Here is a 27,956-nt window from a genome sequence, read left to right on the forward strand (position 1 = left end):
GCAACATAAAATAGTACGTCCGGACATATATAGCCTTGCATGCGCTGATCAAAGGTCACAGCCATTTCAGGTGCTGAGACAGGTGATTGTCTTTGGGTGGAGCTGTGCGTCTTGCTGTACCGGGTGGTCACGGTGGAGGTAAGCCTGCCAGTGTGTGTGATAGTCGTCCCACGTCACTGCGAGTGATCTACAGCCGAGTTCAAAGGACACAAGCCCTGCCCTTGAGTCTGCCAGCGAGAGCGGAGCTGCGTTCTTTATCAGGTGGAGGTTCTGCTGGGAGTCGGCCACTGCAGCCTCAGTCATCCTGGGAAACACTTTCTTCTGCTGGAGCTACCCCACCAACCAGAGCCAAGATGCCCAAAACAGTAAGACTCTCATGATTCTTCACATGTTCTGTAAAGATAATTAAATGCGTCACTGAAAGGTCTCTTCCTGGTTTGAAAGGGGGAAGGTGGGTTAATACCTAAATACTAAATACTTATAGAGAAAGACCACTGAGAATAACAATATTTAAGGTGATCAATCATGTATATTTTGACAGATTTAGTCACATCTTTCCTTCTTTGTTCAAGCTTGTGAGTTATTTCCAAGAGGCACCAATCCTTCTTGGCATTTACTCATTAACCAAATGTAGAGTTTGACCCATGCTGCACACATTCCTGGTAGAAAAAAGTGCTACTAAAATGCTACTTACATGGCTAGAACTGGGCCGTATGTTGTCTGTGTGGTTGTGCAAAGCTGATAATAATCATCTTTGGTGACACTGGTGTGATTTGTAAAACGTCAAGAGTGACTTTCATCATCAACTCATGACTGTGTGGTTTAACTTTGATTTTCTAAGACTAGCAGCAATAATCGATTTTCCATCTAAAACAAAAGGAACCCTTTATGTTTTATAAGTCCTAAATGCCCTCAGTTAGAGTTACTTAAGCATTCAGCATCAGTCTGTGGGAAAGCTGATAAGAAAGGCCGGCCTGTGCATTACGACTGCAACTCTGTGCTTATATTGACACTCCAAGGAGAAAGCCACTCTTGAGAGGTCATGCTGACATCCGTCTCCGTTTGACTGACGTTAAACTAACTTGAAATCAAACAAATCTATGAGTCAGGGTAGCAGGTACCACCTGTGTTGTTCTGGAAAGTGCTGAAATGTGGTTTATGAGTGGAAATCTAGCTTAGATTTATAATTAAATAAATAAAATAAGAGTTTTTTTAGATACCAAAAAAATTCAGTCAAAGTATAAGCAGATCAGAAAACTCTCTAAATTTAAATGCAGCAGCATACTGATTGATTGTAATGGATTACTGCATCCATAATGGAGATTACCACAGTCAATGATTTGAGAAAAGGTCGGGCTGTGGCAGATAACAGCGAGGAATGCCTCAGTTGGACGTTAGAGAGTTAAGAAGTTATCTTACACATGTGATCATGGAAAGTGGAAACAGTTAGGAAACATGTTGGAGGTTTCATAAATGGATGTTCTAGTGTTTGTTGCCCAAGTTTTAGCAGGTTTATCTTTATGACACCCGGGGTGTGCTCTAGTGTAACTTCATAAAATGATTGTGTAACTACAAGCCCAACCTTGCCTGCAGTCCAGGGTCACTGCAGTTGTCGTATGTTTGTTGAGCTTTCAGGAAAATATGAATAACCCTTGTCGTCTGAGAAATTCCATCCTAGAGACACTTGAAAGTCAGATTTATGCGCCAGTTTAGTTGCTCTTGTTTTTTAAAAGAGGTCATTACTTACTAACAATGGTAAAGTCTAAAGGCAACTTGGCAAGCAGGGAGTATTTTGATATTTTAATCAGCGAATGTGCAACCTTGTGGCACCTCGCAAGGGTAGTCCAAAGTCTAATGAGATAGTGAACAATTATGGTTTATGAACAATCCACTTCACAGCTTCACATTAAAGTCTTTTCTTTACTATGACAAAGGTTTCATAATGAAACCATCAATGTGCCCAAATTAGGAAGATAAATTAAAGTATGACAAATGCAGCATTGATGGATCCAGATTTATATCGGGGACAATGACTAAATGCTGGGACTGAACAGTAATAAAAGGGGTTTATGTGTATCCAAACAGAAAATCACTGTTGTCACGTGACTAAATGACCTTTTTTGCTGCAGGTCAACGTTCGCGTCACCACTATGGACGCAGAGCTGGAGTTCTCCTTCCACCCCAACACCACTGGGAAGCAGCTCTTTGACCAGGTCTGTATGTTACTGTGGGAAAAGCACTACAAGAGTTTGCACAGATCATTTTAGTCTAAACTGGGAACGATAATCTCCTGATAAAGTTCTGTTTCTGACTGTAGCAAGTCAGTCAGTAGATCCAAAGTCCTGCATTCAAAAACTTACTGAAGAAAAAGTATTTTCAGCAAAATATACATCAAGTTTCAAAAGTAAAAGTATTTGTTGTGCACAAAAATGGCCCCTTAATATTGGTTTATTGTGTCAATATAATAATAATCATGTAGAAGTAGTGTATGGAAGTTTTAGGTGGTCAAGCTGCATCCAATTTTAATTACATTATAAACTGTTGAGTGACAGTGTATCTTTTATAATCTGTTTATTTGTTTTTGATGTAAATTCTTCACCAGCAAAGTAATGTATTGGAGTATTTTCACTCTGAAATGTAATCGAGTATAAAGCACTTAAATAAAATACCTCAGAATTACACATAAGAACAGTACTCAAGTAAATGTACCTTCCACCACTCGAGATATTATATCAAAGAGCAGAAAGTGAGTCCTGAGACTACCATTATTAAATATTAAATATATATTATTTATTATTATTATTATTATTATTGATGATACTTTTAAGTCCATCCTGATGGTAGAAAAACAGATTTTATCCTACAATCAAACAGGATGAATAAAATGCATTTTATCTATAGAAAAGTTCAGTACCTGCAACTAATTACACTTTTCTGTTGTCAAGTGAAAACAGAAAAACAACTATGTGGCCATGTTTTTAGTCTGTCTCATGAAATCCTTTAAAACTCTGTCAGAAAATGCAGAAAACGATGAGTCGGCCTTCTCAGTTCCGGAGAACTTTACTTATCAATACCTAAATTATCAATAACTCGCTCTGAAAGGTGACATCACCGCCCGACAGTATGACGCCCTCTTTCTCCGTGTAGTGTATAATTACCTAAACCTTTGCACTGGGCAGGAAGGCAGCTCCACGATAAAGGGCTCCTGGGACTTTAAAGCGTGTTCACATCAACTACTGTTCTAGTTGTTCAGATTGACAACCTGCAGTCTCTAACAGACCTCTTGTCCAAAGGTTGTTTCTTCAGAATATCAGAAGTGAGATGAATGAAGGAGAGGAGGTTGAGGTCATCTGTTATCATGTCTCTCTTCCTCTGTCTCCGTGCCTCAGGTTGCCAGGACCATCGGCCTGCGGGAGATTTGGTACTTCGGGCTGCAGTTTATTGACGCCAAAGGATTCCTCACATGGCTGAACTCTGACAAGAAGGTAAACCTGTGGTTCCTCTGAGTGACTGTGTGGATAACTGACATCATGTTTCTTTACACTGTGCTACTCAAATCTACATTAGATGTACTTTATTTTACACTATTGCTGTACCAAAACTGTACCGTATTATCCATTGTGCTTAACTTTATCCTAAAAATCTGTCATTTTCTTGATGAATCGATTAGTTTTTTAATTATTAATTGCCAGAAAATAGTGGAAAATTCCCAAAGTGACCTCCTCAAATGTTTTTGTTTTGCCCACAACTCACATATATTCAGTTTACTGTCACAGAGGACTAAAGAAACCAGAAAATATTCACATTTAAGAAGAAATCAGAGAATATGTTCTTAAGGAATGACACAAAACAATTAATTGATGATCAAAATAGTTGGCGATTAATTTAATAGTTAATCAACTTATTGTTGCAGCTCTAATTCTAATAGAACTTAATCTACTCCACTCACTTCAGTGGTTTTAACTCACATGTGTTATTATTTCAACTGCTGGTCTTTATTATTTAATTTAATCTTATTATAGTCTTACTTTTAATGGTTTTCATTCACACTTCTTACTCATTTTTACTGCTCAATCGCGGGTCTTTGTTATTTTATTTTATTTATTTTCATTCTCATCTTTTTAATTTTTAAACTTTCACAAGAGTTTTTAATTCACAGTTAAGTTTATTAACAATATAGTTTTTTAAACAAACTTTTTTGCTTTCTCTATTCTGTCAAAACATCCCTATTTAACTTTTCTGCTTTCCTCTACTTCACTTTTACCATGTATTCCTGTTCCTATTACACCCCACTGTACATTATTCTACTCTATATTATCATACTCAGCACTTTGGTCAACTTTGGTTGTTTTAAAGTGCTTAACAAATAAAGTTGGATTGGATTGGATACTCTACTTTATTTTCTACTGTATTGTAATTAAATTTGCATACTTCAATCTACTCTGTCTACCATACCTTGCCGTACTCTTTTATTCATATCTGCTCTGCTCTGCTCAGGTGATGGTCCAGGATGTGAAGAGGGAGACTCCCCTGAAGTTCAAGCTGAGGGCCAAGTTTTACCCCGAGGACGTCAGCGAGGAGCTGATCCAGGACGTCACCCGGAGGCTTTTCTTCCTGCAGGTGAAGGAGGACCTTCTGGGAGAGGATGTCTACTGCCCTCCAGAGACCGCTGTGCTGCTGGGCTCTTACGCTGTCCAGGCCAAGTATGGAGAGTACAACAAGTCAGTGCATCAGCCCGGTTACCTGGCCTCGGAGCGCCTGCTGCCCAAGAGGTGAGTAATGGGAGAATGTGTGAGCTGTGTTGGTCATTTCTCTGGTATTTTACTTTATGCACTAAAGTGTTATCAGAGATCACCTGTCCAATTCGATCCCTGCAAGGGCAATATATGGAGCAGCATGCCACCTAGGTCAGCAAATATACACACAATAAATTGGAGAAGAACAAGAACACTGTCACACAGCTAAAAACAATCAAAGGCTATAGGGTGTGGAGTTTGTAATGTATATGGGAATATATTGATAAATGAATATGAATATAAAATAATTAAGCTGTACAAAAGCATAAAGAACTAGCCAAGAGGTGAGGAGATGAAAAGCAGAAGAGATAAAGTAGAAGGTCGAATGAATCTCAATAAAAGATGAAGGATTTATTATATATAACCAAACTTTATTCAAAGAGAATGAATAATGTCAAACCTTTGTTTTGTGCATGCCAAAGGGCAGATTGCACTGAAAGAGACCAACAGGCCAACTATTAAACACTGTGACAGTATTAAAGAGTGGGCGTATTAAGTCCACTATTAGAAGGAGTTAGTTGTATGTTGAAGGGCAAACAGGATATGTTTATGTTTACTGCTTTTGTGTAAACAATGCACAATGTTTAGTATGAGCTATCCAGACAACTACGTGAAATTAATGAGTGAATTATTATCTATTTATTTTTAGTTTCTGTTCTATTAGGGAGCACCGGTGTATGAAAATAATCTTTTATGTCATGGTGATTATTGCAGGTCGTTAGACCACAACTGGGTAATATTAGTGGGTGATTAAAAGAAGCAAATTGGAAATTATTAATATGAAAGGTGCAAGAATTTGTCTCTGCAAGTATAGTTGATCTTTGGTTTAAAAATAAAAGTGGATTCCAACCTTGTAATCCCTTAATAAATAAAGCAACGTCTGCCTGTGAGTGTCACTATGTGCAAACCTCTGTGTAGAATATTATCAGGTCAATTCCTACCCTGTTTTATTTTATAAAATCATTTTTAAAGAGCTAAAAATATACAGGAATGTAAATGAGGGGGAAAAAACGAAATGTAATTAATAAAATTAAATGAATATAACTTGGGGTGGTGTAAATGTTGTGAGCCCTAAGTTAGAAACCATTAAACTAAAGAATAGCTGATATTACTTTTACAATGCCAACGCCCCAAAAGTGCCATTGAGCAAAGAAATAAAGCCTTAACTACTATTAAACTTCACAAATCCTGTTAAAAAGATCTGTGACATACAGCACATATTTATAATCAGTTGAGTTTTACATCAGCTTCATTGTTTTCCATGTATTATTTATATTACAGAGATTGGCCTGTTCAGAAATAGAGTCAAATCAAGTACGTTTTATTTTTATAGCTCCATATCACAGCGGTTTACAGTCTGTACAACATATAAGACCCTCTGTCCTTAGACCAACAATGAATAAACTCATATCAAAGAAGAACTATTTACCGATCCGTCTGAGGGCCTGTGTGTGTCAGGAAAAGTCACTTTCCATAAATAGTAACAATAAATAGAGAAATCTGGATCCTGTTATACCGTATGTATAAAGTCCTATTATGTACTCACAATTGCCAGCAATAGATAGGACGGGATATAAAAGACACAACAATACAGCATGTGTTTGCCTTAGCTCTGTAGGTATACACAGACTGTTTACCTTTTCACCAGTGGGTTGCTGATAACTGGTCTCTCCTCTCAGAGTGCTGGAACAACACAAGCTGTCCAAGGATCAGTGGGAAGAGAGGATCAAGGTTTGGCACGAGGAGCACGGATCGATGCTGAAGTAAGTGAATGTAAATCTCCTCCTGACAGATGACCCCACTGACCACTCTGCCATGTATTTATCTTCATTTTAAAGCTATGTGACTGAAGTTGAATCGATAAGAAATAAAACACAGCCTCACTCAGTTGAGTACATTCAGTAATTTTTGTGCTGCATCCACACTTGGTCTGGTATGAGCAGTAGCTGTGTTAAGTTAACTTTAGAGCCATATTGTTGTACTGAGTCAGTTGGCTGACTTTCTGACTCTTCTCTACTACAGTTTAGTTTGTCACTGATAGACATTTGATTCAATCTCCAAAAAGTAAAGATACAATTCAATGTCTCACTATCTTGTAATTGCCACTTGTGGCCACACGTGTCACTGTTGCACGAAAGTTAAATCATCTCACTTTAAGGATTTTTTCCACGTGCACGTGTTTTTGGGTCGAGGATCAATAACATTTTACAGAATCCAAATGTATTTATTTTATTTTATTGTTTATTAAACAAAAACATCACACAGTACATTTATTGCACCAGACTTAGTGAAGTGTAACTTCTCATCATCTGCAGTCCTTGGGTTGACGTAGTAATAGATTTATTAGACATTGCAAGTAGAACTTCAGTATCAAATCTACTCAATGAATGTAAATCTTTGCAACAGTATCAAATCTACTCAATGAATGTAAATCTTTGCAATTCCCTTAAAGAATCTGTTTAGATATTTGTTAATATCAAAAGGTAGATATTTATTAACTAAAATTCAATACAGAGTCATGCAGATAACTACAAATATTCATTTCCCAGACATATTAACTGTTTAATATTTAACTAAATTACTACACACAATACATGTGTTGTAAATTGCACAAGTTTAAAAAAAGAGATGAAAGTTCAACACTTACTTTGTGTATTTTACTAAGTTGGAACCAGATCAGAGCTGGTTATAGGAACTTATGATCAATTCCAAAGTTTAAACTTTTGTCTCAGGAAAAAGGGTTAATAGGGAATTATATAATAAACTATATCTTACCTTCAAGCAGTTTGTGTATCTGTGTGGATTAATCCATGTTCCCCTCTGTCTGTTTAACCTGAACAGGGAAGATGCCATGATTGAGTACCTGAAGATTGCTCAGGACCTGGAAATGTACGGCGTCAACTACTTTGAGATCAAGAACAAGAAGGGCACAGACCTGTGGTTGGGTGTCGACGCTCTGGGACTGAACATCTACGAGAAGCAGGACAGGTAAGTCAAAGAATCAGTGACTTAATTCTCTGCTTATGAAGGGTAGCACTTGCATATTAAAGTCTCTCCTAACATCATAAGTGTAGCGTGCGTTGATTTGATGACATACAGTTGTAGACGCGAGGGCAACACCTGAGCAGTCATCGACCTCTGCTGCCTTCCCTTGCAGTCGGTCAAGTTTTAAATAACGTGTTTGACCGCATGGCTGTTGTTTTTAAGAGGTCATTGATCTAATTCTCTTGATTCTACTACAGCGTGAACATACAAGGTCTGACTGGCCTGATACCACATGTGTCAGTTGCTGCCTGTGTATGTGCTATAAAAACAAACTTTTTAAACATGCTGTTAAGTTTTGTCTGATCACTCTTTTTTTCCTCCCTTCGTCCTCCAGGCTGTCTCCAAAGATTGGATTCCCCTGGAGTGAAATTAGAAACATTTCTTTCAATGATAAGAAATTCATCATCAAGCCCATAGATAAGAAAGCTATTGTAAGTATCCACAGTAGCATCTCAAGTGTGTCTAAATGGGTAAAGATGAGTTGAATGCAGACACAGATACATATAAACAAATGGGATAGAAATGCAGATATGTAAGCCAAGTGGCTTTATTTAAACTTGTATGAACCTTTTAGGGTGACTAGTATGTAACATCTGTGCAAAGACAACATATCATTGGCTCAGTCTAGCACACTTAAAGTACAGTTTATTAATGTGGATGATTAAAAAATACTGTGGTACGAATAAGACAATAACTTTTACAGAGGCCTGTGAACTTATTTCAGATAAATTTCTCTTTTATAATCATATCTGTGATATATAAGGAAATTAAACTTTAACCTTGAGGAAACTTTTTTGTCAAATAAATGGAAGTAATTTTGATTTATAAATTTTGTTTAGCAGTTTGGAGACAAACTTCGATGTAGCCTAAGCTACAATGCTTTTTGGAAATATAAGAAACAAAATAAAACTGACATGATGTTTTCTTCCCCCCCCCTCCCTCTTTACAAGGATTTCATATTCTACGCCCCACGACTGCGAGTCAACAAGCGCATCCTGCAGCTGTGCATGGGCAACCACGAGCTATACATGCGCCGCCGCAAGCCCGACACCATCGAGGTTCAGCAGATGAAGGCTCAGGCCAGAGAAGAGAGGCTGCAGAAAAAGAGGGAAAGGTAGGGGAAGGGCTGTCAAGTTAAAGCAAAATACTAGTCAATTAAAAAAAAGATACAAAAACAGAGGGATAAGGATTTCAATTCAGGTTGTGATTAAAATGTATCATCAGTCTTTTCTTGGTGTGTTGTGCAGGGATCAGCTGGAGAGTGAGAAGAAGAGGAGGGAGGCCATCGAGAGAGAGAAGGAGAACATGGAGAGAGAAAAGCAGGATCTGATGATGAAGCTCTACGAGTATGAAGAGACAACCAAGAGAGCGGAGAGAGGTGAGACACTTCACTTAACGCTGACCGAGTTTGGTATTCTCCGCTCATTACAGACCACATAGATAGATGCTACAGAAAGAGCTACTGTGGACAACACAAGTCAACAATATAAAGTTAATGTTGTGTTGTTTTATAGAGTTCAAACACGTAACATGGCTTTACTGCCCTCTTCTGTTTTTCATTTGAAATACAGAGAAAAAGGGAAAAGTATGAGTACGATTGTTGCTTGTTCTGGGCGAGATGTCATTTATTTTTCATTAAAACAAAATAAATAAATTCTGCAGGTAGAATAAATGTGGTCAGTCACAGGCTGCAAGATGGACTGATTTGGGGAATGCTAACACTTTTGTTCATATACTTGAAGTCGGTGGTTCCCAACCCGGGTGTTCCAAAAAGGGTCTTTAAAATCTAAAGAGGCCCCCAAATGATTAACGGGGGGAAAATACTTCTGTCACTCAAAATTATGTTTATTTTTTCTGCCTTTTCACAAAAATATTTCTCATGAAAATACTGCATATTTTACCTTTTCATTTAAATTTGACTACCTGGGATAGCTCACCTGGTAGAACTGGTGCCTCATGTACCAAGGCTCTCTCTCTTTCTCCCCCCCGTGCTGTGACTCTTTAGCTGTCCCTATCGATTAAAGGCAATAAAAGCCACGAAACATCATTTAGAATTAACAGCTGAGAAGAAAATAGTCACCGCTCTCTTATCATGAGGAGGTCATAAATAAGTCCTGGTTCATTTTAAGGGTTCATGAGCCAAAAAGGTCAGGAACCACCGCCTTGAGCAATACAAATGTAATATTTCAATATTTTATAATCGTCTCAGAAAAGCACCAGAATGCAGCAAAGAGTGGAGTAGTTAATTTCTTAGAGTACATGGATAGATTTTTCACTGACTTTGTCCTGTAGAGCTTCAGGAGCAGCTGGACAGGGCCATGAGGCTGGAGGAGGAGAGGAGGAGGGTGGAGCAGGAGGCGGCCCGGCTGGAGGCTGAGAGGATGGAGGCCATAATAGCCAAGGAGGAGCTGGCCAGGCAAGCTGAGGACCAGATAAAGAGCCAGGAGCAGCTGGTGAGTACACGGTGCAAGAAGTACTCAAATCCCTCACGTGAGAAAGTCGTGATAGAAAAACACTCATTAGAAATAAAGCCTCTACATTCAAGATAAACACATATTAGCTGTTTTAATTGCAGTTTGAGCTAATGCATCGTTGTTTTGGGGGATTTTTCCTGTTTTCCTGGGATTATATTTCTCTCACAGCTTGAGAAAAGTCTTTCTCGCTTTAGAAAATGTCCAATATTCATTATGTAACTGAGCTAAACTGAGGTTATTTTTATGTTTTCATGATATTATTTGAAGTAAAATGTGAAATCTGAACTTTTAGAGTCAGTAGTAACTACAGCCTTAAGGTAAATGCACTGGAATTAAAAGTACTACATTTATTTATTCACATTACATTTTAACCATTATTAAATAAATGCTGAATTCCAGTCGTGGGTGTTTGATCTCCCTCAGTTCTTTTGTCCGTCCATTCATAAAACGACACCGTGTCCTGATAATTGAGGTCACCGAGGTAAACAGGTGTCTATTCTTGGGCTTTTTGACGACACAGTTTGTGCCTCCTCCCGCAGGCTGCGGAGTTGGCCGAGTACGGCGCCCAGATCGCTCTGCTGGAGGAGGCCAAGAGGGCCAAGGAGGAAGAGGCTGAGTCATGGCACAGCAAGGTGAGTTTTCAACACGCGATCAAAGGATATGTATTGAACACACAGGGATTACCTGGAAAACGTCAGAACACACGCATTTCTGACATTTTTGTTTGTGATCACAAGCTTATTTTTTATGTCACCCTGCAGTTTTTGTCTTTATTTTGTGTGTTTTATCACTTATGTTAGTATAAAAAAAGAGTATATTTTGTTCAGCAGCTACTTGGGGTGTATTTAAGACCAAGGCAAATAATCTATAAGCAGTATATATACTTAGCAAATAGACATAAGTGTTTATTCATAACTCCTCCTGTGGACACCCATGAGCTGATGCTGGTGTAAAAACAGACGATAAAGACAATAAAGTAAAACACACGTTGTAATAAAATATGTCCTTATAGGAAAAGTTATACTTTCTGACAAATGCTGCACATTAAAAAGGACTTAAAATGTGCGAAAACCTTTTAATTAAATGTTAAAAAACTGCTTCTAAATCTTAAAAAACACGATTTAAAGTGAAGTGTTAAGTAAAATTGAGTCCTGTTGAGAACAAAAAACAGATCTAGTCTTTCTGAACATAGAAATATGGAGTAAAGATCAATAAATATCTCCATGAACTTTGTACTTATTGCGACAATTAATTAATAAATGAAAACTGACTAACCTGTGAATGAAGGTGTGATGCCTGTTGCACAATTTCCCCCTTTAATAGCTTGTAGTAATGGAAGAAAAATATATATTCATATCAGTTATCCAAATCTAAATCCTTTGCACTGCACCTTTACCGTTTTACATATATCAGCAGTTTTTAAAATTTTTATACCTTATATTTCTTTCTTTCTAATCCTTATTTTTTCACACTAGTCTTTGAGTACAACACACACACACACACACACACCCTCCACACATTTAACTTATGTGTGTGTGCGGTAAATAATGTCCTTGAATAAATGAGTCACCTTTGTTTATAGGAATGAATCAAGCCAACATTAATGAGTGGAAAAGACAAAGACAGACAGGTTCACGTCGTCATAAATCTGTTTTACAAAAGTTAAATTATGACCTGAGATCAGAGTCCAGCTCTGACTGCTAATTTAATTTGTCCATAAACTGGTTCCAGGCAAACTGATACTTAAACATCAGCAAGTCAAACGACAGCACTGTGAATGTTTGGATAACTTTTTTTTTTTTACCAAGGACAGCAGATAAAATCCTGTTAGATAAACTAAACTAAACCTCTCCTCTTCGTCCCAGGCCGTGGAAGTGGAGGAGAGTCTGATAAAGACGAAGGAGGAGCTGTACAGTGTGAAGAGCTCTACCATTTCAGCTCCCATTTCAGCTCCCGTTGCCGCTCCTGCTTCCTCTTCCTCCTCCTCGTCCTCCTCGGACAGCGAGAGCGACCACGAGCACAGCGAAGAGAACAGCACCTACAGCGCCGAGCTGCAGACGCAGGACATCAACGACCACCGCCAGGAGGAGGACCGACTCACCGAGGCCGAGAAGAACGAACGCCTCCAGAAACAGCTGAAGGTGAGTTCAGGGTCCCAGGATAAAACCCACATCAAAAACAAGCTCATTTCAGCTGGAGTTTGCATAAATCCTCTGTTGTGCTACATCCTCAGAAGAAACTTTTGAATATGCAGCTGAAATGCAAAAGCACAGGATTGTGACATTATTGTTTTAACCCCATATATACTTGTTTTACTTTGAATATACAGTAGAAGTCATATAATATGGGTTTGCATTGGATTTCATTTGATTTATGAAATCTAAAAGTATCAATTATAATCAGAAAATACATTTATTTCTATATTCTCTCTAGATAGAAGATAAAATAACTATAATCAGGGATACAGTGTAACAAAAATGAAATATTTCAGTGCTGGTCAATTATCAGTTTGGGCCAAAGAGTGATGAAAATAATGATTTTATGATATTAGAGGAGCAAATTCATTGTCAGGATGTACATAAAGTTGCTATAATTTGGGATTATCTTTGTTTTACAGCTTCAAACCTAGTTTAAATATCCCTTCCAAACGTGTTTATGTCGAAAAATACTCAACATTCTTATAATTACATCTATTCCTTCTCCCTTATTAGAAAATGCAGAATCTGTGAATATGCAAATATTCTTCATTTCAAAAGTTTGACACAACATGTCGACTTTTCGGTGTATGTATGTGCACTGACTTTAATTGTTACTTAAACATGATTGGCTTTTAAACTAGCTGTGGTCTCAGAACATGCTGCTTCATATTACAGGTTTGTAAAAAAAAAAAAAAAAAAAAAAAAACCAGAAATTGTCAAACAAGTGAAAACAATTTTAACCGGAAGGAGCTTTAACATTTGGAGGAAAAAAAGACATTATTTACAATCCTTAGGTCCAGTTTTGTAACTTGTATTTGTTATATTCCTGCTAATATATGTAGAGACATCCACAGAACAACAACAGTGTAGTAGTTTAAAATGTTTTCCAGTTATCTAAGGCCTGATCCGATCCAAGAGAAATGGCTTCCATCTGACCTCGGCATTTTGCACTGATACTCAACGATCATACAAAATTCATCAATCGACCAGAATGTGTTGCAGCCACCAGACGGGTTGTGTTCTGATAAAGCGTAGTAAAGAAGTAGTTAGAAATCACTCAAAAAGAAATGTACCGATGTGAGAATATCTACATTTCTTTCTTTAGTAAAGTGGATACAGTGTAAATGTCAGTGTGTCCTTGTGGTTTAGTAACCGGAGTTCTCTTCCTCCCCCCAACAGGCCCTGAGCTCAGAGCTGGAACATGCCCGAGACGACAACATGAAGACCCAGAACGATCTGCTCCACGCCGAGAACGTCCGAGTCGGCCGCGACAAGTACAAGACCCTGCGTCAGATCCGTCAGGGCAACACCAAGCAGAGGATTGATGAGTTTGAGGCCTTGTAGAAACCTCAGAGACCTGAAGATCTCTCCCAGATACCTCATAAAGGCCCCCCCCTTTCAGCAATGTGTGATGTAATTGCAGTCACACCTGAGTTTAGAGACCCAGAAAAGCATAGAGCTGATCTGTGTAAAAGTACCTCCATGAGTTTTAGTTATTTTTCGGTTTAACTTTTGCTTGACAGCACTGTTTTTCTTTTTTTATAGCACTCAAACATCTCCAATGTGCTGTTTAGTCCCTTTTTAAAGCATTAAAAAGCAGAACACTAGTGTTTCTGATATACTGTACGAACAAAGCTGGTATGTGAGGTTTACTGTAGAAACTACATATAAACGAAGTTATATTACAGTTTGGCTCTGCGCTTTTGTTATTAAAACTTAGATTTATTTAATGAATTGCAATCACTGCCATTTAGAACTGCTACTAACAGTTATTTTTATTATTGATTAATGTGATGATTGTTTTGTCGCTTGATTGTTTTTGTCTATAAAATGTGTAAAAAAAAAAATGCCGAGCACGTGTTCCCAGAGCCCAACGTCATGTCTTCATATTGCTTTATTTGTCCAACCAGCAGCTCAAAATCCAAATATAGTGAATGTATAATAATAGAGACAAACAGCAAATCCTCATATTTGAGAAGCTGAAAGAAAAGTGTTGATCAGCTACTTGATTAATCCATTAATAGTTTCCACTCTACTGCCACCTGTTGTCTAAATAACAACAGTTTATTTAACTAGTTTTAATGTCCTTATGATGATTTTAAAATGAATTGGTTTTATGATTTCACTAAGTACAGGAATATTTTCGACGTTTGGATGTTATTTAAATTACGATCTGAAGTGTTTTCATTCTGGATTTAAAGGATGTTTCCATCCTGTTTATGTAATGTCATTATTTCAGGTAAAATCTACATACAAGAGGACGTGTAGGATTAAAGTATGGATCTTTTAAAAGGTCCGACCTGCCTCTTAAAGCTATAATATGTAACATTTCCGCATTAAAATGTCCATAAACACTTGTTATATATTTTATTGAGTTGTGTACTTACATTATCCAAAATGTTTCCAACAATGTTTAAAGTCAAGAGAAATCTGTAATTTTATTCAGCTAACGGTGCGTTTCACCGATCGCCTGTCAATGACGTCACATCCCCGTTGTGGTTGTCTGCCAGAAGCTGTTTTAAGTTGTTTTATGGTTTTTTACATTTTAAGACACATTTTCACAATACCCTTTTTAGATTTTGATTATTTTTAACTATATATTTTAACCTGATTAAAGATTTTAGACATCGGTCTTCTGAAACTGTAATTTTATTCAGGTAATAATATATTAGTAATAATAATCAGTCATAAATTGACTTTTTATCTAGTTTTAAGCCACATTTTAACTATATCTTTTAACCGGATGAAGGATTTTATCTCTGGGGGGCCCAGATAACCCTGATGACATCACTATGACATCATCATGTTTTTGTTTTGGGTTTTTTTTTTTTTTTTTTTTTTTCAACCTCTGGAAATCTCCTTGAAGAGCCACATTAGACATTATAGCTGTTTCCAGAGGCTGAGGAGTGCTCACTGTTATGAGTAAACGGATCCTTTAAACCAGCATTAACAGAGCCCACCTGGAGCAGCAGGAGAGCAAATAAAGGCTCTCTGATATTAAAACTTTCTGCGTGATATCTCATTAATATTGTTCCAACCATTAGTCATTGTCATTATGGAGGACACATTATATATCAGAATAAAACAACCCGTCATCGACTGACGTCTGCGACGTTTGTGGGTGGTGAAAAGGTTGGTTTTAAGTCCCGAACTATAAACCTCCTGCATCCTAAAGTGAACATATGCCAGAATTTCCTGTGAAACTGAATAAAATTATACATTATTTTCCTCTTTGCTTTGATATCGGCATTATATATCGGCCGCCCTGCTCTCTAAATATCGGCACCATATCGGTCGACTATTGAAATGCATTAAACAATGAACATTAATTGACATTCATATAATAAATAGTGTGAGTAATACAGAATACAGGAACACAAGATAAACATTGATGTGCTGTCAAGTCAAAAACTTTAATTCAATAACAATTTATTATAAATCATTTTCCAAACCCCCATTTTATTATATACCTATATATAATTATTCTAGTTGATTTTCTGTGTGACAAAACTTGTATTTGAAGACTCCTGCAGGCTGCTCACCGTGAAAAGGATGTGGCTCTTAAATATTTACTCACGGAAAAGGCTGGTTATCATTAGGTTGCTAGACAACTTATGAAGCCAGTAGAGCTAGAGTCTGTTTAAATAGCCACTAGGTAAATATGTTATCTGTGAATGAACACATGAATCATACAACAGCGGGGATATTTGACAACGTTGCGGGCTTCTCGTTGGAGGCTGAGCCACCTCTGCTGAACAGTGAGTCGGAGAAAAGGACTGTTTATTTTGGCCTCAGGGAGGAAAAGCTGTGCGCAAAGACTCCGGATAGGTGAGCGCATGATTGGAGCCACTACTCCAAGAATCCGCCTCTGACAGTCTGTGGGATTGCCCCTGTGTTTCTTTTCGGCGGAATCTAAATATAAGTCGGTGACAAATAGTCCAAATACAGTAGCAACCCAACTGTGATGTGGGGGTGGTGCTGAGAGAACAGCTCCCTCTCCAAAGCCCACCCCCCCTCCCCCCTTTTGGATCCGGAGTCCGTCAGGAGAAGGTCGCACAGAGTCTTCAGCTCCCACCTGCACCACTTGACGAATGTTTTTTCCTTATTACCATGAAGAGACAAAACGCCAGGACTCTCGCCCTCATCATCAGCATCCTCACCTACCTGGTGGTCGGTGCGGCCGTGTTCGAGACGCTGGAGTCGAAACAGGAGAAAAGTCACAAGAGGAAGCTCGACGCCAGAAAGTACGAACTCATGCGCAAATATAACTTGACCAAAGAGAACTTCGAGGAGCTGGAGCACGTCGTGTTACAGCTCAAACCTCACAAAGCGGGGGTCCAGTGGAAATTTGCTGGCTCCTTTTACTTCGCCATCACTGTGATTACGACAATAGGTGAGCGGCTGTGTTTTCTTCATTAAAAAATATGTAGTTGAAGCTATTTGACTGAAGGAGGCTCGGTGCAGGGCCGTAGCTAGGATGTAAGACCACCCTCCTGTGCTGTCAGTTTGAGCCCCTCAGTAGCTGAGCATCAGATTTTCCAAAACATAAACACCTGGTGATCTTTGACAGGTTGTTAAACAACAGGTAGGACCTACTGCTGAAGTGTTGACAGAAGCCTCACAGACTCTTCATCATCCATCCAGTGATGTGTCATTGAGCCGACTCCTTTTAGTGAATTATTTCTAGGGGGGGGTGTTGCATGTTTTTGTACATAAATTAATAGAAGACAGACAAATAGAATTATATTATAATGATTATAATGTGGATTATTTGTTCTCACTTTGAACATTAAGACCCAGGTGTGGTCGACGTTTGGGCACCTTACTTAACAAATATAATTTATTACTCATTACTCGTTACTCTTTTCAAAAAGTAATTATATTACTTAACAGAATACTCCCTACCAACAGTAATTAGTTACACTACTTATTATATTATTGTTTCCTTTCTCCTCAAAATCCAGTTTTGTTTTTCAAGATCAAAGTAACGTTTCCATCTTCAAACCTAGTTTCCTGCTTTCTGAATCCAAGGGTGAGATTGAATTGTTGGATTTTAAATCAGCAGGGGGGTGACAACAATTATTTAATGTGTAACTGTAATATTATTACTGAAATGTATTAATAATTAGTTACACGACTAGATACTGGGAAAATTAATGTTATTACTAGTAATACCTTACTGCATAAACACTGGTCGCCAGCAAACATAGTTCAATATACGTAAAATCAGTGCCTGAAATGGGCTCGTACTCACTATTACTCTTACTTCTTATTGAGTACCGCCACCTGTGGTGAGAATAGCTGTACCCTCCACTGAGGTCACTGAGGTCAGTATGGTTCCCCAACCATCATTATCTAGATCAGTGCTTCTCAAATGGGGGTACCCCTAGGGGTACACTGGAGTACTGCAGGGGGTACTAAAAAAAAAAGATAATTAAAAAATATCAGGATTACATACATTACGGAAGCCGAGAACGGCCATGGATTTTTTTTTTTTTATACACTGTTATCTCGTGATAACGACTTATTATCTCGTTATCTCAATATAACAAAGATCGTTTTCTCGTGATAACTAATTCATTAATAATGTGTTCGTCTTGATTTCAACCTACAAGAGCTGCCCGTAGCCACTGGCTGTAGCTAGCCTTGGTTTTCACTTGGCTGTAGACAAACTTTGTTATATCCTGATAACGAGACAATAATATATATATATAATATAATAATTCTGTAATACATAACTCCTAAAGTAAGTAAACAATAAGTTCAATAAAAAATGTAAATGTAAGTTTGATAATCCACATTTTATTTTCATTATTCTCATTAACTGCCACAGACTGTAAACTTCCTGGTGGCTTGCTGCCAACAAGAATGACAAAGATCCTCAGTGAAGCACAACAAGCTCATGTTTTCTCATAAATTGTAAGCGCAACTTACAAAGCCGCCTTTGTGTTATTGCATGATGGGAAAAAAAATGATTTCTGATTTGTTTAGTGAGTTTAAACCAATGAAGCATTTAGGTGTTTTTCTTAATAAATCAGACACTGATGGTGCAGGGCTGCATTGAATTAGTTAGGTACTTACACATTAATGAAACCAGTTTGAGAACCTCTGATCTAGATAAAAAAAAAAAAAGCTCTGTTCGCTGCACCTTAAAAAAGATGTTTATCCCGTTTCTCAAGTTGTGCCACATTTTTATAACCAAAACAAAGTTAGTTGGAAATTAAATTATGCAACCCTCGACTACATGTAAATAATTTTACCATCACTTCTATTTCTTTCCATATTAACACTGTTTCACCAAATGAGGAATTTTGAACATGAAGTTTCTCACTGCTGCCAAACCTCGACCACTAAGCCTGTGATTTGTTTCCTCCTGTGTACAACTTAAACCTTTTATACTGTTTTTTAAATTTAAAACAATATATGTATTGCAAAAAAAATCATAAAATGTTTTTTTACATATTTTAGGACACATGGTTTGTGCAGCATGAACCAAACTTAAAGATTTTCCTATTATTTTACATTTCACACGTGTGGATATTGTGTTGTCTCAAACGTGCAAGGAGGCATTTCAGGCTTTCCCGAATGGACTCTCAACTTGAGGAACAGGTTAAAAAGCAAACAGAATACTTTTTTTCATTCAGATGGTTTGAAGAGTCTGTGAGGGTTTACAGTGGTTGGTGTTGTCAGAAGACTTTCTGGGTTTATCAAAGGTTTTTATTGTTCAGAAACTCTGATGCTTAGCTCTGATACCATTAGGGAACAAACAGGGGCTACATCACAACCCTGAGAAAGTACTGACTAACTGAAAAAGGTTTGCTTTTCCCACATTTCCGTATTCATTTAACTGTTACAACATATTTTCTTTAAATTCTCTTTACAAGTTATTGTCGTAGTCTTAGTTATTTGTATTTCTATTGTATGTATATTTAGGAAGCTCTTGGGAAGTTTAAGGCAACATTTGGGCTGTTTCTAGGATGAAATCATTTAGGTGACTGTAATAGAAATTTAAATAAAGGTTAGATAATAAAATAAATAAAACACCATAATTTCTCCTACACACTTGGAAGGTGATTCCACTAAATCCAACACACTGGTCCATTTAAAACAGTCAAATATAACAATTCTGAGTCAAAAAATACCAGAAACAGCCTTAAACACCACCAGGTGTAAGTTGTGTGTGACTGTAAAATTCAAAAGTCTTCTCAAGACGTTTAAACCTCCACATGACTGTTATTTTCTTTAACATCAACCAGTCAGAAAAATATAAATTATTGATTTAAATGAATAGTGTTTGGGGCACAAGCGTCCTGAGTTCAGCAGCCCGGGCTTGACTCCAACCTGAGGTCCTTTGCTACATACCTGTGTGCTCCATTCAGCAGCACGGACAGCAAGCGGCTGTTCGGCTCTGTGTCTCATATCTTGGATGAGGAGAGAAATAGACAGAGCTGCAACATGGCAGAGAGGCTTATGTTTGAAGATTTCTTTGTTTCCTGGCACAAGAGGGCGAATAGATAACAAAAATACATCGGTTTTGGCTAAATTGTTATTTTAAACATCTATATCAGGCCAGAATTTTCCAATCAGTACATCCGTAATGTCTGCGGTTCTGGCTCAGTCTCTCTTATTATGATTAGGCCACTTTGGGGTAATTTAGGTGAAGAAAGTTCTGATTTATTTCTAGTGTTTACAACATCTCAGCTGACAACAGCGTGGGAGTTATAAATAAATAGCTGTTCACAGCGCTGAAGTGAAGCTGAATAGTGTGATTGGATTTTCCATTAATGGGATTTAGTGGGAGTGTGTGTTGGTTTCCTGTGGATTTTAAGTCAAGCAACAATTTAAAATCGAACTGTCTCACCACATCACAGCTTCTACAACATATAAAGGTGTAAAACTGTGACGTCTTCTCATTCAGGTTACGGCCATGCAGCGCCCAGCACCGACTCAGGGAAAGTGTTCTGCATGTTCTACGCCCTCCTGGGGATCCCGCTCACTTTGGTCATGTTCCAGAGCCTAGGTGAGCGGATCAACACGTTCGTCAGGTACCTGCTGCACCAAGCCAAGAAGTGCCTGGGAATGCATCAGACCGAGGTCTCCATGGCGAACATGGTGACGGTGGGCTTCTTCTCTTGCATGAGCACCCTGTGTGTGGGGGCTCTGGCGTTCTCTCACTGCGAGGGATGGAGCTTCCTCCACGCCTTTTACTACTGCTTCATCACGCTCACCACTATCGGGTTTGGAGACTATGTGGCTCTGCAGAGGGACGACGCGCTGCAGAATGACCCTCGGTACGTTGCTTTCTGCTTCGTCTACATCCTGATGGGCCTGACGGTGATCGGGGCGTTCCTAAACCTGGTGGTGCTTCGCTTCCTTACCATGAACACTGAGGACGAGCGGAGAGACGCCAAGCAGAGGGCCTTGATGTCCGTCAGTAAGCCCAGAGGAGAGGTGGCTCGTCTACTACCAGTCTCAGCCTCAACCTCTTCCACACCTGTAGCGGACGACACTACGAAAGCTAAAGATTTAAAAGGTGTCTACACTGAGGTGCTTCATTTCCAGACTATATGCTCCTGCTTGTGGTACAGGAGCAAGGAGAAGCTGCAGAGCTCCACTATGATCCCTCAGGAGCTGACGTTCTCTGATGCCTACTTGCAGCAGAATAGTAACTGTCCTCACTACATGGAACCTTTATCAACAGGCTGCGTTTGCAGTCCACGTCAGTGCTCGAGCATAAGCTCCATAACAACGGGCCTACACATTCTCTCTCCGTTCAGGGTGTTTAAGAGACGCAGCTCCGTCTAGCCTTTCAATACAGCAGATTTCAGTACAGCACAATGCGTCTGTACTGCCAAGCGGACAACAGATACTTGGCAGTCCTCACAGCAAAGACATGACTGCAAGTAGACGTTTGTGGTGCTATAATCCCAGTAAACCAACAGTAGGACACGCAAAAGGGAAAAGCACATACAGCACTGTAAACAGCAAAGTCTTACCCAAATATGTATTTTAAGAAAGCACAACAAAAGTCTTATTCAGGGCAACCTGTGTGCTTTGACAAATCATGTAGGAAGTCGTCTAGGTCACCACACATGAACACATGAACGCGCTGCAGTACATGGTGGTGCACAGTGTACACAGCTTGTAGGTGGCAGCGCAGCGGCAGAACAGGTTGAGTCAGTTGATCAATGGCACGATAAAATAACTGAAACCTCTCGGACGAAAGCTCTGCAGTAAATTCCAGTTGTGTGCGTTTGTTAATAATCTCAAAGATGCTGATTCAACTCCGGTTATTTCTTAAAGCTGTACTTTGTGGCGTTGTTGGTCCGTTGTTTTTCTCTGTTAGGCATATGTCTTGTGTTTTTTTTTTTAGACATCTCCCGTCATAGTATTTGTGACTGATGAAGCATCAGTTCACTTTCTGGCCTTATATAAGTTGCCTTGTGTTGCCCTAAAAAATGCTTTCAAACAAATCGTGATTGTCAGAACTTTATTAAAGCTGACACACACTGGTAACTCAGTATGACTCATTCCCTGTGTAGCAGCCTCTGTTATTGTGAGTTTCAGTGCTCTCTGCCCAAATTTTCTGGTGCATCAGTCACAAACACTGCAAAATTATGTAACGTCACAAGTGGAGAAGTTCAAAAAATCACGATGACATATCCCAAACACAGAGAAACTGCATTAGGGAAAGAAGTACAGTAATCACAAGTAGACACTCACCAGCACTGACTGAAACACACTTAACTGGACTTGTTTAGCAACACTACAAAGAATTGCTTTAAAAATCATCATCAGGGCTAAATCAACAACTCGCCAACAACCTGGTATTCACTGCAGAGTTACTGTAGTGTTTCTGTTACTTTCTCCTACCCTGGCTGATGGTTGGTTAAGTCGCAGATTTGGCACTGATGGGTCCAGAAGTCAGTCCAGAGCAGGTTCTGGTCTGCTTCGTGGTGTTTCCACTGTGATGCTGTTATCAGTCCTTCAGGAACCAGAGCAGATACGCACCTTAAACATCCAGGCACTGGTGAGGTTGCACTATTAAAGGAATAACTCAACATTTTGAAAGAAATATGAGATTGAGACCATAAACTCATTTACTGAGCTAATGAATCAAGTGAGAAGTCGGATAATTTCTCCATAAGACTGCATGGTACCAGTGTGTTATTGCAGCCAGTGGAGCTCCCCCTGCTGGCTTTTACAAAGAATGCAGGTTTAAGACACTTCACAGACCCCGAAGCTGTGTCCATTATATATACTGTCAATGGTGTTTACCCTACTATTTCATGTCAAAATGTCTGCTTGAAAAAGGTTGATTAAGTATGGAAATGGAGCTATGGAAAGCCTGTCTCCAAAATACCTCTATCGACACCTAAAACTCACTTATTGTCAGGAAAAGCAAGTAGCATTCCCAAAATGTTTTAACTATTCCTTTAAACAAATAAGAGTTGTTAAACCACAAGTTGTTATTTTTACACTCTGTATGCTAAATATGCAGTTTTGTACGGTTTAAAAATAAGATAAATTGTGTTAACTGGTGAACTTGAGAGGTATTTCTAGGCGTTGTTTCCTTCAGGCGGAGCCAGAAGAGCTGTTTAAACATTTGTACAGTCATTATGCTAAGCTAGATAATAGTCTGCTGCCTCAAGGTTCATATTTAGCATACAGACAAGAGAATATCTATCTTTTTATCTAACTCTGCCCCAAAAAAAGCAATAAGCATAATTTCCCAAAATGTTGATCTATTCCTTTAATCCAAAGCTGATTGAGTAAAAGTTAAATATTATTCATTTATATTTAAGTTATAAGTATAAAAAAACTTTTTTCAAGCCGTTTTTTGATGTAACAGCTGGAATCTTGTCGTCGCGGCGAGGTCGCCTGGCAACCGGCGGAGACCAGAGCTGGGTGGATGGATAAACCGTTGTTTGTCGAGAGATAGGAGTTCTAGCACGAAACGCCCAAAACCACATTTTTAGACTTCTGTTTGTGTGCTGATTTAAGATAAGACGTGTTCTTTTGTGAGCTTTAGAGGAGCTGGGAGGAAGATTTTATTTTAAAACGCTCGCTGTTTCCTCCTGCTTCCAGTCTTTATGCTAAGATACCTGCAGGCTAACCTACAGTAGTTTGTTAGGTCCAATACTTAACACACAGATAACTTTTGGCAAGAAAATAAATGAGTATTTCACAACTTGCTTTTTTAAAGCTAACAGGCAAGCCCTCTGACTGTTAACCTACCAGATTAGAAAAAAATTAATACAGATTAGACCCTTAAACGTGGATTATGTGGATTATGGGTGTGGATCTACTCTATTTCTCTCCACTCTGCTCTTTTGACCTGAAGGACAATGACAGACTATCAAATAAAACACATCAGCTGTTCAGATATGAAGCGTGCGGAGCGGTCCAAATCACGTATTGGATCAAACTGTACATGCAAACTATTTCGAGGAGCAGTTCGGAGTGGCACATGGGAGTGGGTTTTCTGCGTTTGGACAATGGATAATAAGATGGTTGTCAATCACAGATAATTATGCCTCAAAGACATAGTCTCTGATTGACAGAAAAGAAAAAAAAAATCCACCCTCAGATACTATTTATTATTTCTGGGCCTGTTTTGGTGTTTAGTATTTTTTTTTTTTTTAGTAGGCGACATGGATGTGGCATCACGTTAAGTTTATTTCTGGCAGCTGCACATGAGTTTCAGGAGATCAAGTAAAGTATCTCAGAGTGTTACTTAATCATACAATATGTAGTTTCTGCCTGCTCACATCAAAACAGTAACAAAAGACTGAGTTTGTTGTCTTTATCACCATCATTGGCGTCATTGCAGTCAGCTTCTCCCGGTTGGGATTCCTTCTGTGTTCATCATTCAGGAGGTTTTTACCAGGCACCGAATTATCTGCAGAGGTCTCGTCCTCTTCAAAACAAACAGACCTGGTGATTAAAACCAGTAAAAACACTGAATAAAGAAGTTTCAGCTTAAAAAATCTGTATTTCTCCAATGCTGTTCATCAGACAACGGACGTCCCGGAGGGGCTGAGAGCCGAGCTGCTGCTAACGTTAGTTCAGCTTGTTTCTCTGGTAACTTAAAATCCAGACTTCTTATGACTAAAATCCTTCATCTTGTTCAAATATAAAATATAGAGTTAAAAATTTCTCTTTTTTTTTAAACATTGTTGGAAACATTTTGGATAATGTGAATACGCAACAAAATATTTAACATAGATCTAGGGTTTATAGACATTTTATTGTGGAAATGTTGCATATTATAAGTGCAGTAGATGTGTTTAGTTACATTGCACCACTGTCAACACCTGAAGAAACATTACATGAGTCTGAATGACGAGAATACGAGTACTGGAAAATGAATCACAACAATATCTGAAGGTGGATTTTTATTCCTTTTGACTTCCTGCTATTTACTGTTTTTGCCTTGTAGGGTGAAATACCACCCACGTAACACACAACGGACATAAAACAAGTGCCAACAATGACTTGCTAATACTATTTCATCTCTGTCTGGTGTCTATTGAGACACCGATCTCATCTAAATGCAGCTGTTGTGATGGACTGTACTGTACCTTACTGAAATGCATTTGCACATGATAATGAGAGAAAAATTATTATGATGCTTTCTGCTTTTGACTTGCTTTTAACAATAAGTGACAGCCTACTGTATATTTCATGCAAAGTACTGTATTAGTTTTAAAGTAGGACTACATGCACTAGCATATAGGGGTTTCTCTGGTTTGCTTTGATAGAAAAATGGTTTTTAAAGATGACCATGGAGCAAAGTAGTACTTGAACACACAAAGAGTACTTGAAATAATTGTAAGAACTTTTTTTTTTAAATCTAAACTTGCCAAGGGATGTGTGCATACTTAAGACAAATCAATGCAAATGTAGTTAAAAAAAATATTGTACTATTTTGCCCAAACGTATAGAAAAAAACATAAAGAGAAAACATTAAAAACATGGATATTTAATCCAGAAACTGTCGAGTTTCACTGTTTCTTTTTTCCCCCCACGGATACCCACCTTTAAATGAATTATAGTTTACAGAGAAGATTTAAGAAATGAATGTCTGTACAGTATAAGAAGTAGTCATGTGACGTTACAATCTCCATGCTGTTAAGGAACATGTGCTGTGTGAGAAAAGCCTGCTGAATGTATAGAAATGACCATTTGGTCCAGATGGTTTCCCCCTGGGAATTCTGACTCAAGTCCAGTTCCGGACAACCTACAGCAGGTTAGTCACGAGCAAGAAAGTATGGCGGCGGTATCATTATGTCATCGTTTGTGGCGGTATATATTCAACTCACCACCAGGTGGTACGGAAAGCGAGGGGTGGACAAAATAACAGAAACACATTCAGATTTCAGCAGCGAATGCAGTTTTTAAGTGTTAATGTTGTGTTTCTAATTAGGCCACCAGAACTAATATTAGGTTTTTTGATGAGACTGCCAGAGGTGTTAGTCAATGAGTTTCCTGGAAAAGAACAATGTCATTTGGTTCTAATTATAGAGAAAATGGAAATTCATAAACTGAATTAATTCCATTTAATTTCTAGTGTAACCTAGAGCCTTTTAACTCGTACAAACATGCATAAATGTCATATTTGTCTACAGGCAAACATGTAATTCAGCATAAAGAATCCTAAATGGACTGTACTTGCACATTTTTCTAGTCTTCCAACCAGTCAAAGCACTTTTACACTACATGCCACATTCACTCAGTGATGGCCTTTGCAGAAACTAACTCACTCATCCACATTCATACACCGATGCACAGAATCGGGGTTCAGTATCTTGCTCGAGGACTCTTGGACATGCAGTGGGAGGAGCCAGGGATTGAACCCCCAACCTCCTGATTAGTGGATGATTAGCTCCACCTACTGAGTCACAGTAAATAAAAGTTTACAATATTTAAAGTCCCCCTTCACTCAAAAATCTGTTTTTCTTCTTGTTCCTCCAGTTGGATGTTTGAGCTTCACTGTGCAGAATGATGTCTGGGCAGAGTTTGACACTGGAAGGATGTTTTCACATTCATCTGCTGAAAGTGGAAAGTGTCTCTGAGCTCACTGAAAATATGATTTTAAGGGACCAACCAATAGTTTGGAAGTCAATCCTGGTCCAGTATGCAACTTCTACAGTCTGATGTAGAAACTGAAGACTTTTTATGCATTTTCCGAAAAAAACATATCAGGCACACATTATTGTTCCAAGCTGACTATTTGTATATGTCTTAATACATGTCTGGAGGGGATCTTTTAATAAATAATGAATGGAGATTTGCTTGGGTTTAAATTGAGCTTCTCACACAATAACATTTTCTCCATAATTAGTTCCATATTACAAAGTTCTTTCCAGGAAACACCAGACATTGGTTGCTTAAAGTGACGCTTCCTCTGCAGCAAACACTGCAAACTGATTAAATGCCTCAATGGAAAAAAAGCCTCAGTGATCATAATAACGTGTCAAGCACAGAAACACTGTATTAGCAAACAACAGCGGTCACAAGAGACCATTGAGATGAACATTACTCTTGAATAAATTGGTAAATTGGGATACTGAATAGCTTTATAATTGTGTTTGTCCACCGCTGTATAACATATTTTCCTTCCTGGCTATGTCTGCCGTGTACATTTTATTTCTATCCTAAGTTATGCAAGGTCATCAAACATGAACTTGTCTGTATGTTTCTGTGTGGAGTCCTGTTGCTATCTGTGGAATAACTTTACTAACTGGTCATTAAAGGCCAGTTAGACTCTCAGATTGTCCAAAAGAATCAAATATTGTAAGTTATGTTCTCTATCAGAGGTTTCCAAACCCTGAAAACAAAGCAATTTCTCCTTGTGAGCCAACATAACTGGTTGCATATGTCTACTGGTTGCGATGAGGTTTATAGGTTTGGGAATCACTCCTCTATATGACTCTATGTGAAAGTAGTGCAGCAATAATCTACATCAATAAAGTGAAAGATGAGCCCAAGATCATTTAATGAAGCTATAAATGCATGAAAACACAAATCAAAGCATCGTATGCACCAAAAAACATCAGAGTCTGGGTTGCTGAGAATAGAACAATTAGGACTGTATCTCGTTTTCAAAAAATTTGCTCGCCACTGCAACATCAAACCAGCTTGTACGGCCTGGCTCTGTGCCTGTGAATCTGCCTTCAGCCATTAGATGTGCACAGAAAAGCAACAGAAGGAGTATCCATTCGACAAATCCCTGTATTGACCCCCCGTGGCTGGAGCATCTGCTGTTTTCTACTTTGGCCATAGACCTGAGTATCTATGTCAAAGACAAAAATAGTTCCACTGAGAAGGTCAAACTATGGCATTACGTCACTTGATTTCTTCTCCGTTTTTAGAAAAATTGTGGGCAGGTTAAAATAGTGTCTGTCACATATTTATGCCAATTTTGAAGTGTGAACATG

At 38.5% G+C, this 27,956-nt stretch overlaps 2 protein-coding genes across 2 annotated transcripts; both read left to right on the forward strand.

The window, feature by feature from the left end:
* Positions 1–16: 16 nt before the first annotated feature.
* Positions 17–14,867, forward strand: ezra (ezrin a). Its single transcript, XM_051395614.1, has 13 exons — positions 17–365; positions 2,130–2,213; positions 3,390–3,485; positions 4,498–4,772; positions 6,476–6,559; positions 7,638–7,784; positions 8,176–8,272; positions 8,792–8,955; positions 9,089–9,219; positions 10,134–10,294; positions 10,855–10,947; positions 12,181–12,456; positions 13,693–14,867. The coding sequence occupies exons 1-13, from the start codon at positions 354–356 to the stop codon at positions 13,855–13,857; spliced, it is 1,785 nt and encodes a 594-aa protein (XP_051251574.1). The 5' UTR covers positions 17–353; the 3' UTR covers positions 13,858–14,867.
* A 1,443-nt stretch (positions 14,868–16,310) lies between these two features.
* kcnk3b (potassium channel, subfamily K, member 3b) lies at positions 16,311–25,513 on the forward strand. The gene is made up of 2 exons (XM_051395616.1): positions 16,311–16,906; positions 20,432–25,513. The coding sequence occupies exons 1-2, from the start codon at positions 16,624–16,626 to the stop codon at positions 21,316–21,318; spliced, it is 1,170 nt and encodes a 389-aa protein (XP_051251576.1). The 5' UTR covers positions 16,311–16,623; the 3' UTR covers positions 21,319–25,513.
* The last annotated feature ends 2,443 nt before the right edge of the window (positions 25,514–27,956 follow it).

The sequence above is a fragment of the Dicentrarchus labrax genome, unplaced genomic scaffold (genome assembly GCF_905237075.1).
Source record: "Dicentrarchus labrax unplaced genomic scaffold, dlabrax2021, whole genome shotgun sequence".
Classification (NCBI taxonomy): domain Eukaryota; kingdom Metazoa; phylum Chordata; class Actinopteri; family Moronidae; genus Dicentrarchus; species Dicentrarchus labrax.

What these genes read in the sequence shown, in the direction of transcription:
- kcnk3b (XM_051395616.1), top strand. Translation starts at nt 16,624, where the DNA reads ATGAAGAGACAAAACGCCAGGACTCTCGCCCTCATCATCAGCATCCTC. An exon ending in CACTGTGATTACGACAATAG is followed by an intron (nt 16,907 to 20,431) that starts GTGAGCGGCTGT and finishes CTTCTCATTCAG; the next exon opens with GTTACGGCCATGCAGCGCCC.
- ezra (XM_051395614.1), top strand. An exon ending in GGCTGAACTCTGACAAGAAG is followed by an intron (nt 3,486 to 4,497) that starts GTAAACCTGTGG and finishes TGCTCTGCTCAG; the next exon opens with GTGATGGTCCAGGATGTGAA. An exon ending in GAGCGCCTGCTGCCCAAGAG is followed by an intron (nt 4,773 to 6,475) that starts GTGAGTAATGGG and finishes CTCTCCTCTCAG; the next exon opens with AGTGCTGGAACAACACAAGC.